The following is a 15,030-nucleotide window of genomic DNA, read 5'->3' as shown; positions in this document are numbered from 1 at the left end:
AGAAAAGCCCAGCAGGAACTCATCTGCATATTAGGCCACACCCCCTGACATCACCATTGTTTTCCACAGGGCTTTTTTGTAGGAAAAGCACAGCAGGAGCTCATTTGCATATTAGGCCACACCCCCTGACATCAAGCCAGCCGGAACTGCGTTCCTGCTTTTAAAAAAAAAAGCCCCAATGTTAAGTATCCTCAAGTCGCTTCCAACTTGTGCAACCCTGCAGATGGTCAGACCTCCAAAATGCTCTGTTGTTGGCAGCGTTGCTCCAGGCTAGCCAACTGAGGGCCACAGCTTCCCCTATGGAGTCAGTCTTCCATACTGCAGTCATTATAGCAATGGGTGGTCTAGTCTAAGGTAAGAGTTTCCTTAGGTAACAAAAACTAGCATACTTCTTCCATTGTTACTTGTATACAGCAAGGACATTGGAGAGGGGCTGTGGCTCAGTGGTAGAACATAAGAACATAAGAGAAGCCATGTTAGATCAGGCCAATGGCCCATCCAGTCCAACACTCTCTGTCACACAGTGGCCAAAATTTTATATATATATATATATATATACACACACACACACACACAAACACACACACACACACACAGACATATACACACTGTGGCTAATAGCCACTGATGGACCTCTGCTCCATATTTTTATCTAACCCCCTCTTGAAGGTGGCTATGCTTGTGGCCGTCGCCACCTCCTGTGGCAGTGAATTCCACATGTTAATCACCCTTTGGGTGAAGAAGTACTTCCTTTTATCCGTTTTAACCTTTCTGCTCAGCAATTTCATCAAATGCCCACGAGTTCTTGTATTGTGAGAAAGGGAGAAAAGTACTTCTTTCTCTACTTTCTCCATCCCATGCATTATCTTGTAAACCTCTATCATGTCACCCCGCAGTCGACGTTTCTCCAAGCTAAAGAGCCCCAAGCGTTTCAACCTTTCTTTATAGGGAAAGTGTTCCAGCCCTTTAATCATTCTAGTTGCCCTTTTCTGGACTTTCTCCAATGCTATAATATCCTTTTTGAGGTGTGGCGGCCAGAACTGCACACAGCACTCCAAATGAGACCACACCATCGATTTATACAGGGGCATTATGATACTGGCTGATTTGTTTGTACACAGAGGGTCCAAGGTTCAACTCCCAGCACCTCCAATTTAAAGGACAAGGCAGTAGGTGATGTGAAAGACCTCTGGTTGGAGAAGCTGCTGCCAGTCTGAGTGGACAATACAAACCTTGATAGACCAAGAGTCTGATTCAGTATAAGGCAGCTTCAAGTGTGATCTGCATCAGTGACAGTAGGCAATCCAGCATCACAGAGATCCAGTGTCTTGAAGTACAGCATTGATAGAAACGTAAATCATGCCTAAGAAGTTAGTAGCATGTGCAGGCCTCAAATTCAGCGGGAGCTCACAGGAGCACAGCTCCTGAACCTTTCTGAGAGTTCCACCTCCTCCTTCCCACCTTGTCCATTGAATAGTAGGCGCAGCTGCATAACAATCACTGGATGAGCTCCACCACCTATTTTTCTACAAAACGACCCCTGAGCATGCGTACTTGCAACTGATCAGCCAGGAAGGCTTTGACTAGGGTTGCCAAGTCCAATTCAAGAAATATCTGGGGACTTTGGGGGTGGAGCCAGGAGACAGTAGGGGTGGAGCCAAGATCAAGGCTGTGACAAGCATCATTGAACTCCAAAGGGAGTTCTGGCCCTCACATTTAAAGGGACAGCACACCTTTTCAATGCCTTCCTTCCATAGGAAATAATGAAGGATAGGGGCACCTCCTTTTGGGGCTCATAGAATTGGACCCCCTGGTCCAATCTTTTTGAAACTTCGGGGGTATTTTGGGGAGAGGTACTAGATGCTATACTGAAAACTTGGTGCCTCTACCCCCAAAAAACAACCCCCCCAGAGCCCCAGTACCCACGGATCAATTCTCCATGATTTTCTATGGGAATAAATCTCCATAGGGAATAATAAAGTTCCCAGCAGACATTTCCCTCCCCTCCCCCCGCTTTCTGACGACCCTGAAACGGGGGGAGGGCCTCTAAACCGGGGGATCCCCTGCCCTCACCTGGGGATTGGCAACCCTAGCTTTGACAAAGCAGTGCCTGAAAGATCTTTGGTTGGTATCTGCTTGGGGGCTGCCAATTAGAAGAGCTGACAGTGCTGGAGGAGGATCAACCACTAGTCTGTCTAATTCATTGTGAGACAGCTCATAAGATCTATTGGGTAGCATGGGTTTGCTCCATCTTTCAGAAGCTAGTTGTTCCCAGAGAGCCTTTCCTAGGGGGAGAGGGGAACCAATGAGATGTGCTGTTTTCCATGATGCATTCTGTGTCACCTCTAGGGGGAAGTTCTGATCAAAGCACCCTCAGTGTGTTCCTTTAGCCCAGAAGAGGCAAGTTGTGAAAAAGCAAAGTTCTTTCTCTGAGACCTTGGGTGTTTCATGCAAAGTGAGAACAGTGCTTGTGTTGAAACAGTCCCTCTGATCCAAAGAGCATGGTTTCTATATGCCTTAGAATACAGTCATGGAATGTATCCTTGGTCTCCAGATCTAAACAACCAAAAAAGACCAACGTGCACAAAGTACATCAGATCCACATGTTTTTATTTCAATTAGTTACTGCACAGTAGAAAGCTTTAAATGGGTAAACCAATTCTTTCCCATGACTTCAGGGTAAAAAACACCCCCAATTCTTTGGGAGTGTTAAAAGACAAATACTTCCATTTGGAGGTGAAGCTGACATCTGGTTTTTATCATTCCTGTGGACCATTTCAAGATTCTTCAGAGGTGTTTTTGCTAGGGGTGCCACTTGCCAAGTCTGTGTTAAAAAATCCCTGGAGAATTTGGGGGTAGATCCAGGAGAGGGCAGGGTTTGGGGAGGGGAGGGGAGGGACCTCAACAGGATTGAATGCCACAGAGTCCACCCTTCAAAGCAGCCATTTTCTCCAGGGGAGCTGATCTCTGTCAGCTGGAGACCAGTTGTAAAAGCAGGAGATCTCCAGGCCCCACCTGGAGGCTGGCAACCCTAGTTTTTGCACATTTTCTGTTATTCAATAAAGCTGGTCTATACTTACTGCTTCCTTCTGTACTTCCCCACCCAGATGTCAAGCAGTTAGCATCAGTACTCACTTCTTCATCCCAATCTGGCAAGCAGATTACTCCTAAGCAGAAAATAGCATGAAGTTGAACTCCATTCCTTACTACACACACACACTTTCCATGCAGAAAGTTCCAAGTTCAGTCCCCACCAATACTTCCTCTAAGGTGCAGAGTCTTGTGAACAAAAATTCTACTTCATGAGATACTGGCATTAAAAGTTGTGAGCTACTGCATAAATTATTGTGCTCTGGGGCCATCCTTCCTGAGCTAAGACAAAAATGTGTGAGCTGGAGGCTGAGAAACTGTGAGCTAGCTCACACTAACTCATCTTAGAGGGAACACTGGTTCCCACCCTCTCTTGTTAAAAGATCTAACGGAACAGATACTAGCAAAGACTGCTCTCTACCCAAGACCCTGGAACGTTGCTGCCAATCAGAGTTGATGATACAGCCCCAATGGTACAACTTGCTACAAAGTTACTTTGTATGTTCATAAGGGGTAATTTAGGGTTGCCAGGTCCCTCCTGGTAACCAACGGGATAAGGTGACTTACCAAGAGTGGAAGGGAGGCTCAGCCAACGTAGCAGCGATATGTGTGTCTACATCCCTTCTGACATGCCCTGGGAAGTGACATCATCACGCAGTGACATCGGGCAACACTCTGGTATTTGGACAAAAACTTTATGGTATATTTGGCTTTGACCCAAAAGTGATGTAGACATCACTGCAATGTTGGTTGCGGGTAGGTCTTCCCTGCCAGCCAACTAATGTTTGGAGTCTAGACATCTCTGGAGTGCTCTGATGGCATATGTAGTCTGGCCCTTATTTGCTACTAACTTTCACTTGATTATTTGGTATCCAGTAACATTGCTCAAATGTAGCATCATCTGAAATATCTTACAAGTTAAAATATCTTGCATGTCAGACTCCTGAGTCCTTGTGTCAGAAAGAAAATAAGCTGTCACTCAAAAGTACCTGTCTGGATGGGTTCCTCCAGATCCAACAGAGTAAGGTCATTGCTAGAAGGAAATCATTGAAGTTGGAATGGAGGTGTGCAGTTTTTGCAAGGACCTGGACCTAGCCTTTTACAGTGGGCAGCAGATAGGTGGCCCCTAGGATAACTTTGTCTGTTTGCACACTAGAAGAAAGAGAACCTGTTTTGTTTATGCAATTTATTTATTTATTTGTACCCCGCTAAACTGAGACTATGTATGTTGGTCACATGATGAGAAAAGACACCACTGGGGAAAAAATAATGCTAGGAAAAGTCGAAAGCAGCAGGAAAAAACCCCACATGGGATGGACCAGGGGTGGCCAAACTTGCTTAACATAAAAGCCACACAGAAAAAAATGTGAGATGTTTGAGAGACACAAGACTCAAACAATAGATTTTTGAAATCTGCAAGGAAGGAAGGCAAATAGATGGGGGGAGGGGGGAGGTAGAAAGAAAGCAACTTTAACTGCATTTTCCAAGTTGCTGGCTGGCTTGGCTTGAAGAAGTTATTTAAAGAAACAAATGCTTTCTCCAAGCTGGCTGATGGGGGGGCGGGCTTTGGGAGCCACACAACATGTGTGAAAGAGCCACATGTGGCTCCCAAGCCACAGTTTGGCCACCCCTGGGATGGACTGACTCAATAAAGGAAGTCACAGCCTTTAGTTTCCAAGACTTAAGCAAGGATGTTAATGATAGTGAATTTGGAGATCATTAATTTATAGTGTTGCCATGAGTTAGAATCAACTTGACTGGCACATAACAACACACATGCACACACACACACTCTGCTTTTCTCCTCAGAGGGCCCCAAAGTAGCTCACAACAGAAAAACAACAACACTATACTATTGTCGCGTAGACACAATGCACAACATATTTCAGCATGCAGGAGATATTCCTTTCAATTGAAGAGTAATATTGCAAATTATATGTATTTCATCCTCCAGTTTCTGAACATCTGTGTAGGTTCCATAGTTTGTGGTACAATACTAGCAGTAACTTGACGCAGACCGTATGATATTTTCTAGCCCAAGAACCATTCTCCAAAATCATGTCTGTGTTTGTTTTGCTCTGAAATGCGTTAGTCAAGTCCAAAACTCCCAAGGGTGTGGTTATTTGAACATGCCTAAAATTGCAGCATCCAGCTGTCAGGAGCCAGTTCTTGTCAATCAACGTTCCTGCACAGAAGTGCTTGTTCTTATACTACAGGTTAACAAGCCAAGGCCAGGTCTTTGGGGGTGCTAGGTTGCCACCAACCAACCTCAGCTTGCCCTGCTCTTCCTTTGATGGATGTGCAGATGTTTCTGCCATGGGGAACAGATCCTCTGGTGGAATTCTACATTGTCCTGAAATTAGAATAATCAGGGCTTTTTTTGAGTGGGAACGCACAGGAACACAGTTCCGGCTTGCTAGGCATCAGGGGGTGTGGTCTCATATGCAAATGAGTTACTGCTGGGCTTTTTCTACAAAAAAGCCCTATGTGAAACAATGGTGACATCATGGGGTGTGACCTAAGATGCAAATGAGTTCCTGCTGGGCTTTTTCTACCAAAAAAAGCTCTGAGAATAATTCAAAAGAAATAATTACCATACAGCAAGAATATAGAAGATTCCTTTTGTTATGGGTTCGTGCTGTCATTCTTCAACAGCTGATTAATTTCACAAGGCCCAGTGCTGGTCTTATTTTGTTACCTTCCTTAAAGGTCTTATTGTGTTACCTCATTGAGTGCAAAACACAGATCCAGAAACTATATTGAGAAGAACAGACCAAAGACCCATTGAGTCCAGCATTCTGTTCACCCAGTGGCTATAATGTAGTGGGTTCAATGCAATGAGGAGATGAGGTTGCAGAGATCATAGCTCTTTATTGAGTTACAGCATGGTAACCGCTGAACTAGAAGACTGCCCAACTGAGGCAACAGGGCCAACTATATACAGCTTAAGCACTAGCACGCCATTGGATCATTCAAACCACCAGAGGGCCCATGATTGGAGCAGGGCAGCAGGGATTTTGATCCTACTGTCCATTGTTCCAGAATCCCCAAGTTTAGGCCTAAAGGCACATTAGTCCACATACACAACAGTGGCCAACCAGCTATCTCTCTAGAAAATCCACAAATGAGATGACTGCAACAGCATTCTCCCATCTGTGGTCCTCAGCAACTGATATAAAGAGCCATTGTGCCTCTGGTGTTGTGTCACACAGTCGAGTCCGACTCTTTGCAACCCCATGGACCAAGTCATGTCAGGCCCTCCTGTCTTTCACCATCCTCTGAAGTCTGCTCAAATTCATGTTAGTTACATCAGTAACGCTGGCCAGCCATCTCATCTTTTGCCGTTCCCTTCTTCTCTTGCCTTCTTTCTTTCCCAGCATCAGGATCTGTCAGCATATAAGAATGCTCAATAAGGCATTGGGCTAGTGACTACTGAGATCATGCTGATCTAACTGACAGTCAGTGTCAAAAAGATGACATCAGTGTTTAGCAAGTCTCAACAAAGTGAAACCAGTTCTGACCAGCATTTGGGCATGAGTGCAGAGATTGAATGTCCAGTGCACAATGACTCAGCACTTGTAACCCATTGGTGCAGAAACTATGTAATTTGTATATAAGCAGTGCTGTGCTGTAGAATTTTCCCTTCTACTCTAGATGGTTGTTTGGCAGAGCACTTTGCTGGTGAATGTAAATATTGTAAATAAATTGTATATAGTTAAGCGCAGAGTGTCGTTGGACTGTTGCTTGCTATATTGACTCACCTACCAGGGCTAGCGGTACCAGGGCTAGTGGAAATAACTATAAAACGACAGGATCTTCTCCAGTGAGTGCTCCCTTTTCACTTGGTGGCCAAAGAATTAAATACTAAATTTATTGTTATCTGCACAGATGCACATAATAGGATATCGATATAGGACAGAATTTCCTATAACCTTTAGAATGGCTATCCAGAATCTGGAGAATTCTATATGAAAGGATTAATCTATCATAAACAACAGCTATGATATTGGTTTGGGTTCTGATAAATTTGTTGAGCAATGCAATTTTTTTAGTCTGTTTTGGAAGAATAACAACCCACCCCCAAAAGACATCAAAATATGCCTGAATCCCATAAACCCAATGCAGTGTTTCCAGTAAGCAATATTACTTTTAAATCATGCTCCATTTTTTAATTTTGATACATCCAGTACAGCATGGAACAGTCAGCTAAATGGATTCCAATGGTTACTGTGTCTTTAAAAGCAAGTATAGTATGAATGGCCACCCAGTGGAGAACTATCCATTCAATTATGCCATTTGGCCATTGACCACCCCAGTTGAACAGCATGCAGTGTGGTGCAGATCACATAGCCAGTTGCGAACATGGATTAAATTTATTCAGGTATGAATATTCAGGTCTGTCAGTCAGCAGGTTTAACATCAGTGCAGGACCAATTTTATCCCATTGGCTTTGTGTGAAGGGCAGGAAGTGGGGAGAGAGAACAGGCATGCAGAATAGTATTTACTTGCTTCAGAAGCAACTAGTTTACTGGGTGGACCTGAAAGGGAAGTGACATCATCTATCAGCTAATATTTTTAAGAAATCCATCTCTGTTAGGTCTTTTGCAAGGACCTAGTATGTCTGTTATGTCTTTTGTTTCATGGCTTACAGCTACTTGTGAAAGTGGCTAATGATGTTGACTGAAACCTCTATTAGGCATTTGTTCATAAGAATCATAAATGGCTAATTTTATTCCATAAACTTGAGGACAGAGGCTAGCTCACCTGTCTCTTGGAGAGAGCTATGAAATTCAAAAGGCAGAAAGGCAGGAGAGTATAATAATGAAATGGGTAGGTAGTAGGGTTGCCAAGTCCAATTCAAGAAATATCTGAGGATTTTGGGGGTAGAGCCAGGAGACTTTGGGGGTGGAGCCAGGAGCAAAGTTGTGACAAGCATAATTAAACTCCAAGGGAGTTCTGGTCATCATATTTAAAGGGATTGCATGCCTTTTAAATGCTTTCCCTCCATTGGAAATTATGAGGGAAAGGGCACCTTCTTTTGGGGCTCATAGAATTAGACCTCCTGGTCCAATCCTTTTGAAACTTGGAGGATATTTTGGGAAGAGGTACTGGATGCTATGCTAAAAATGTGGTGCCTCTATCTCAAAAAACACCCCTCAGAGCCCCAGATACCCACAGATTAATTCTCCATTATACCCTATGCCATGGGAATTGGTCTTCATAGGGAATAATGGAGTGCCCAGCAGATATTTCCCACTCCCTCCCTGCTTTTCGATGACCATGAAGTGATTGGCAACCCTTGTAGGTAGGAATTCTCCTTATTGCAAGTGTCACAACAGGATATATGTATGAATATCAAAACTACCTGATACATCCCTCCTGCTCAACACCGTCTAATCTGACTGGCAGTGGTTTCCTGGCTGTAAAGGTCTCTCCCAGCATCTATTATTCAAGGCCTGCTCAGATAGAGACACCAAGGACTGAATTTGGGATCTTCTGCATGCAAAGCATAGACCCTGGCACTGAATCATATCCTCTTTCCTCAGGCTCTGAATTAACTTTTTTAAATGGAAAGGAAGATCCCCCCCCACCCAGGTCACACAAATCACACAGGCATGGTGAGGACAGTTAAATGAGAGCCATGCTATCCATCACAGGCAGTATCCACGAGAAGCATGAGATATGCATACATGCACAGATACTCTATCTCAAACTGCAGTTATCTTGTTAGCTGGGATGGGGGAGGAGGAGGAGGAGCAGGAGGAGAAGGAGCAGGAGGAGGAGCAGGAGCAGCAGCAGCAGTTGGATTTATATCCCGCCCTCCACTCCGAATCTCGGAGCAGCTCACAATCTCCTTTACCTTTCTCCCCCGCAACAGACACCCTGTGAGGTCGGTGGGGCTAACAGAGCTCTCATGGAAGCTGCCCTTTCAAGGACAACCTCTGCGAGAGCTATGGCTAACCCAAGGCCATCCCAACAGCTGCAAGTGGAAGAGTGGGGAATCAAACCCGGTTCTCCCAGATAAGAGTTCGTACACTATACTAAACTGGCTCTCATGGGTCTCCACTGTCAGCACTTTGAGAATTTTGAGAATGGAGTGGGCACCAACACAAAACAGCTGCCATGAGGACAATCATAAATATCTTTCTACAATGGAGGCAGGTTATTTGGATAGGTGACCCTTGCAGACCCAAAGGTAACACTTTCCTCCTGGGTTTTTCTGAAGCATCTTCTACTCCAGTGAAATGCAGGAAAGCCAGGATTTGATCTTTACTATTGGAGAAAGTTTGTTGGAAAAGCACATGGAAACCGGGTGTGGGGGGGGGACCACTGGTGGGCACAATGTCGAGGATCATGGTGAAAGATACTGTTGGGGAGGAAGGAACTGACCCCTGGATGGAACAACAAATGAGAGCTGTGCATTAATTATTGCTCAACTCATCCAAGAATGCCTTTATGACGCACATTGCCAGACACTTATTGCATGCACACACAGAGAGCTAATTGAGAAGACTGATGTCAATGTTGGTTCTGAGCTTCAGTTACATTGACTCTTGAACTCTATCCCATTTTTGCTTCTCTGTGCTGGTCGTTGATTGAGCTCTTCAAACACCATCTTGAAGCCTCTGTCCTCGACTGAGTTTTGAAACACGCCGTCAAGTAACTGCCACTGGAAACAAATTGGAGATCCCTTTTTTTGCCACATAAACAACCTGCAAATCACAGAAACAGAACACTGGTCATAGGCATCAAATTCACAATGAGAACACATTTCCACTTACTGTAGGAAGAATCTGTGCATAATCAACAGGCCACCCACTTGCCCACCTCCCTAATTTGCACTACTATTGTATATGATGAATCAGAAATCCAAACCAAATGCCCAGGAGTTTCAAGGATTAAAAGACCCACACACAGGGAGGGGTTGACATTCACTATAAATATCCTGTATGTATAAGATCTCATCCTAAAAACTTCTGGTTAAAATAATCCTCAGGCGTCAGAGCTGAGGGCTCTCCAAGAGTAGATAGGGTTACCAGGTCTAAAACTGAAATCCAGATGGGAATTCTGCCACTTGTGGTTTTAAACTATCACTGGAACATTGCAAACAGACACAATGAAAAACTTAAGGAGCAGTGGAGTTGCGCAAGGGATGGATTTCACACATCATTTTGGGCTGAACAAGTTTCTAGTATCTCTAAATACAGATGTTCAGACTCAGTTGCCAGCTCCTTACTTCTTGCCAGCAGAGGGAGGGGGGCAGCACTCTGCCCTCAAACAACCTCCCCAACATGATGACATTACATGGAAGTGATGTCATCATGCTGGGGATGTCACACAGGGACACACTGGTTTGAGGGCAAAACTCTATAGGAAACTTGCCCTCAAACCAAAGCATCCCACTTAAGAACATAACAACATAAGAGAAACCATGTTGGATCAGGCCAATGGCCCATCCAGTCCAACACTCTGTGTCACACAGTGACCAATATATGTGTGTGTGTGTGTATACATGCACACACATATATACACACTGTGGCTAATAGCTACTGATGGACCTCTGCTCCATATTTTTATCCAATCCCCTATTAAAGCTGGCTATGCTTGTAGCCGCCACCACCTCCTATGGCAGTGAATTCCACATATTAATCGCCCTTTGGGTGAAGAAGTACTTCCTTTTATCCGTTTTAACCTGACTGCTCAGCACTTACCTTTATCCTAAGGATCTCATAAGAACATAAGAGAAGCCATGTTGGATCAGGCCAATGGTCCATCCAGTCCAACACTCTGTATCACACAGTGGGCAAAATACACACACTGTGGCTAATAGCCGCTGATGAACCTCTGCTCCATATTTTTATCCAATCCCCTCTTGAAGCTGGCTATGTTTGAAGCTGCCACCACCTCCTGTGGCAGTGAATTCCACATGTTAATTACCCTTTGGGTGACTTCCTTTTATCCATTTTAACCTGACTGCTCAGCAATTTCATTGAATGCCCACGAGTTCTTGTATTGTGAGAAAGGGAGAAAAGGACTTCTTTCTCTACTTTCTCCATCCCATGCATAATCTTTTAAACCTCTATCATGTCACCCCGCAGTCGACGTTTCTCCAAGCTAAAGAGCCAACCTGTTTCCATTATTCCATAGGGAATAATGGAGTGCCCAGCAGACATTTCCCTCCCCTCTCTGCTTTCTGATGACCCTGAAGCGGGGAGAGGGCCTCCAAACTGGAGGATCCCCTGCCCCCACCTGGGGATTGGCAACCCTATTTTAAATCTCATCTCCAGATTACAAAGATCAGCTCCCCTGGAGAAAATAGCTACTTTCATGGTGGACTCTGTGGCATTGTACCCCCCTGAGGAATTTCCCTACCTGGATGTGGCCGCCCTACTCCCCATCCTCCACCAGTGGCCAGGGAGATCTGGCAATCCTGCTGGCATCCTGACTTCAGAAAGCTTTTCCACAGAGCCAGACCCACAACAGAACAGGCCTGGACTTTGGTCAATGCTAGATGGGCAACCCTAAGTGGTCAAATAGCCAACAGATGGCTGCCTGATGACCATAATTGGCACACAGAAATACATGGAAGGAAACAGTCTCTCAGTTACAACAACAGGTGCAGAAAAGCAGTCTTATGAAGGGCTCCTTTCTTTGCTGTACATCAAGTGACAAATAAACATACAGGCCGACATACCAAGTACTGCTGAATTACAATCCGGTCCATCATAAATGTTAAGAGAGTCCCAGACACAGTCCCTGCTTTCCTCGGTTTCAAGATCCTTGATCACAGCTTTCAGCCTGTTCCCTGAAGCAGAATAAGCTGTCCATGTGCAGGTCGATAAACTGGGGTAAATATGCGGGTAATTAGGAGAAGTGATCTCGGCAATTCCGACTGGAATCAGATCCAGAATTGGACATCCTTAAGGAGATAGAGAGAACATTCCTTAAGCTATTGGGGCTGTGGCTGTGTCTATTGCCAGGCAGGGCTTTTTTTGCAGCAGGAACTCCTTTGCATATTAGGCCACACACCTCTGATGATGGCAGTTAGGGCTGCCAAGCCCCCAGTCTGGGCGGGGGTTCCCCCACCTGGGAGGTTCCCAACTGGGGGGAACCTCTCCTTACATCGCTGGCATGATGACATTACCTGGAAGTGATGTCATCACAGCAGCGATGCTACGCGGCGGCTGCTGTAGGCATTTCTGGGGAAACTCTATGGTTTTCCCAGATGCTCTAGCCATTTGGGACAGAAAACTCTAGGGTACAATAGGTACCATAGAGTGTTTACCAGAGAGTTTTCCCGGAAAAGCCTAGAGCGGCTGCTGCATGTGGCACCATTGTGATGATGTCACTACCGGGTGACATCATCGCATTGTGTGCTTGCAAAGAAAGTCCCCCGCTGCAGATTGCTGGGGACTTGGCAACCCTAGATGTAGCCAATCCTCCAAGAGCTTACAGGGCCTACTGTAAGCTCCAGGAGGATTGGCTACATTAAGGCCTTGAAGATAAGCACTCCTAACAAGCAGGAAAGAGAGCAAGTTGCTCTGAGAACAGCTAACACTGTCCCACTCATGGCAACTGAGCATGTAACAAAGATTGAGTCATCCAGCCCAATACAAGGTTGCTGTTGCAAAAGATGTATATGACTGAACAGCCCACCTAGTTTGGCCTGAGATTCATTCATGCTTTTGTCACAGTCAACCAAAGCAACTCAGTCTCTTGGGGATTTCTGGTGAGTCACGAACAAGACTCTTCTCACGACATGCTTTCAAAAGAAAATGGGACTCTTGGTACATTCTGAGTCTCCATCCCAGAATGTTAGTGGAAGAAACTGAAGCCAGAAAATGTCTATTGTGTTCTAGAGTGCCATTCAAGCTGGATGAACAAAGAACATTAAAGGTTACTTTTAAGAAGCAGAGATTTCTGACTGCAACTATGGTTAAGGACTCGCTGATTATCCACTCGGTGTGATTCAAGACACAGCCTACTTAGAAAGTTATTTCCATTTGGATACTTTCATTCTCCTAGTAATACATGCACACACACATACACAAGGAAAGATCTGTTCTTACCTTTACCATTGTCTCTCATTCTCTTTAAGACTGGACCTTACAGAAGAAGAAAAAAATGTCAGGACAAGGAGTTAAAATTTACCAGGGTAGGCCATAGAGTGAGAAGGTTTCTGTAGCCTCAAGGTATTAGCCAAAGAACTTTAATCAGTTATTGTTGGTTTTCAGAGAATAGCCATGTTGATCTGTAGCAGAACAGCTAGATTTTTGAGACCAGTAGTATATTAGAAACCAACAAGATTTTCTGAGCATGAGCTTTTGAGAATCCAAGATCTGACAAAGGGCATTTTGGATCTGAAAAGCTTGTACTTCAAAAATCTTGTGGGCTTTTTAAGGTGCTACTGGACTCCATACATAATTTTGGAAGCAAGGGAGCTTCTGGAGGCTGAAAAAGATTTTGAATCATGTCCTCTGTGGACCGTTCCAGCAGGTGGGCTACTCTCAACTGAGAGAGCCCAGCAGAAACTTCTGCTGGTTCGGTGCCCCCTCCTTTGATATCAAAGTGCAATATTTTATCCAGGCATCTGATGGATATGTCAGAAGTTCTCTTTTTGAGTCCTCTAATATAGGGGGGTTCCTGTGGCAGGGGGAGAGCCTCATTTGTAAGAGAAAGTTATTACTTATTTCCTCCTACGGTTCTCTACATTGCTTAATCTAGATGCCGTCAAGACGTCCTGCAAAAAAGGCTTACTTACTGGGCTGAATTTCATGGATTCTGTAGGCAAGAACAAATCCTTTCATCGTTGTTGCTGTGCCAGAATTAAAGGTCAGCATCACCACAGGACCATGAGACTTTAATGGAAAGCGTGGAGCTCCATCACAGAAATTACCTGTCAGACAGAAACGTATTACACAGAAGGCACCCTGACACTGCAGTCTCTCGTTCGTACAGAATTTCACGTACACAGGAGCTCTCGGCACACTGGAACAGTCTCCAGCAAAAAGCTGTCTCTTAAAAGCATAGGGCCCATTATCTGGAATAAATTTACATGGCTGGAACCCAGCAGTGTCTCATTTGGTTAGCTTGGATGAAAATATCTGAGGCTGCCACCACTAGAATATTAACATACATGCTATTCAGGAAGCTTAGAAGCAAGATACAGGACTAGCCATGACAAGCCCAGGCCAGCTCCCAGTAGCCCGTGATAACTGCATATATCACACATGGGTGCCGGGTCCATTTGGGAGATTCTCATGACACCTGCTGACCCTGCAGAAGCAGACTGCTGTGAATCAGCATGGGTCCATTTACCTACAATGGAAACAAATTGCAATTACTGTTCTATTTTAGTTGGGAGATATAGCTAAGGCAAAGAAGAAGAAGAGGCTGGATTTATACCTCACCCTTTACTATACAAAGGAATCTCAGAGCAGCTTACAATCTCCTTTCCCTTCCCCTCACCACAACAGACACCCTGTGAGGTGAGAGAGCTCTCCTAGAACTGCTCCTGGACAGAACAGCTCTTGTGGCTGACCCAAGGTCACATCAGCAGATGCATGTGGAGAAGTCCTCCCAGATAAGAGTCTGCACACTTAACCACCACACCAAACTGACTCCCCAACTTACCTCATTGCAAAAACCTCTAAGGTTTATAATGTATGGTTAAAAACAGGGATGGGTCAAAATCAACACTTGGGAAGAGACAGGGTAAGAGCATTCTTATACCACTCTAGCACAGCTATATTCAATGTAAAGACCAATGCATTTTTCCCCACCATAAACTTCTGTTGAATAGAGCCTACTTCTACAGGTGCAAGGAGTACATTTATTTTATCATGTCTTAGTCTTTCATGGCCTAAAGATGCATGCAATGAATACAGTTGATATATCTACACGCACAGTATGAGGAGCAATTATAAAAACTGGAGTAAA

The 15,030-nt window shown here is 44.6% G+C and overlaps 1 protein-coding gene across 1 annotated transcript in view; it reads right to left on the bottom strand.

Annotated features, from left to right (window-relative positions):
- Positions 1–9,516: 9,516 nt before the first annotated feature.
- OVCH1 (ovochymase 1) overlaps positions 9,517–15,030 on the bottom strand; it is a 69,816-nt gene continuing 64,302 nt past the window's right edge. Inside the window, 5 exon segments of the mRNA XM_060244441.1 lie at positions 9,517–9,729; positions 9,732–9,803; positions 11,786–12,010; positions 13,161–13,196; positions 13,853–13,987. Of these exon segments, the coding sequence (XP_060100424.1) occupies positions 9,629–9,729; positions 9,732–9,803; positions 11,786–12,010; positions 13,161–13,196; positions 13,853–13,987 (569 nt within the window). The 3' untranslated portion in view covers positions 9,517–9,628.

This window comes from Heteronotia binoei, chromosome 8 (genome assembly GCF_032191835.1).
Source record: "Heteronotia binoei isolate CCM8104 ecotype False Entrance Well chromosome 8, APGP_CSIRO_Hbin_v1, whole genome shotgun sequence".
NCBI lineage: Eukaryota > Metazoa > Chordata > Lepidosauria > Squamata > Gekkonidae > Heteronotia > Heteronotia binoei.
Note: the sequence above shows the minus strand (reverse complement) of the source record. Positions and strands in the feature narration are given on the sequence as shown.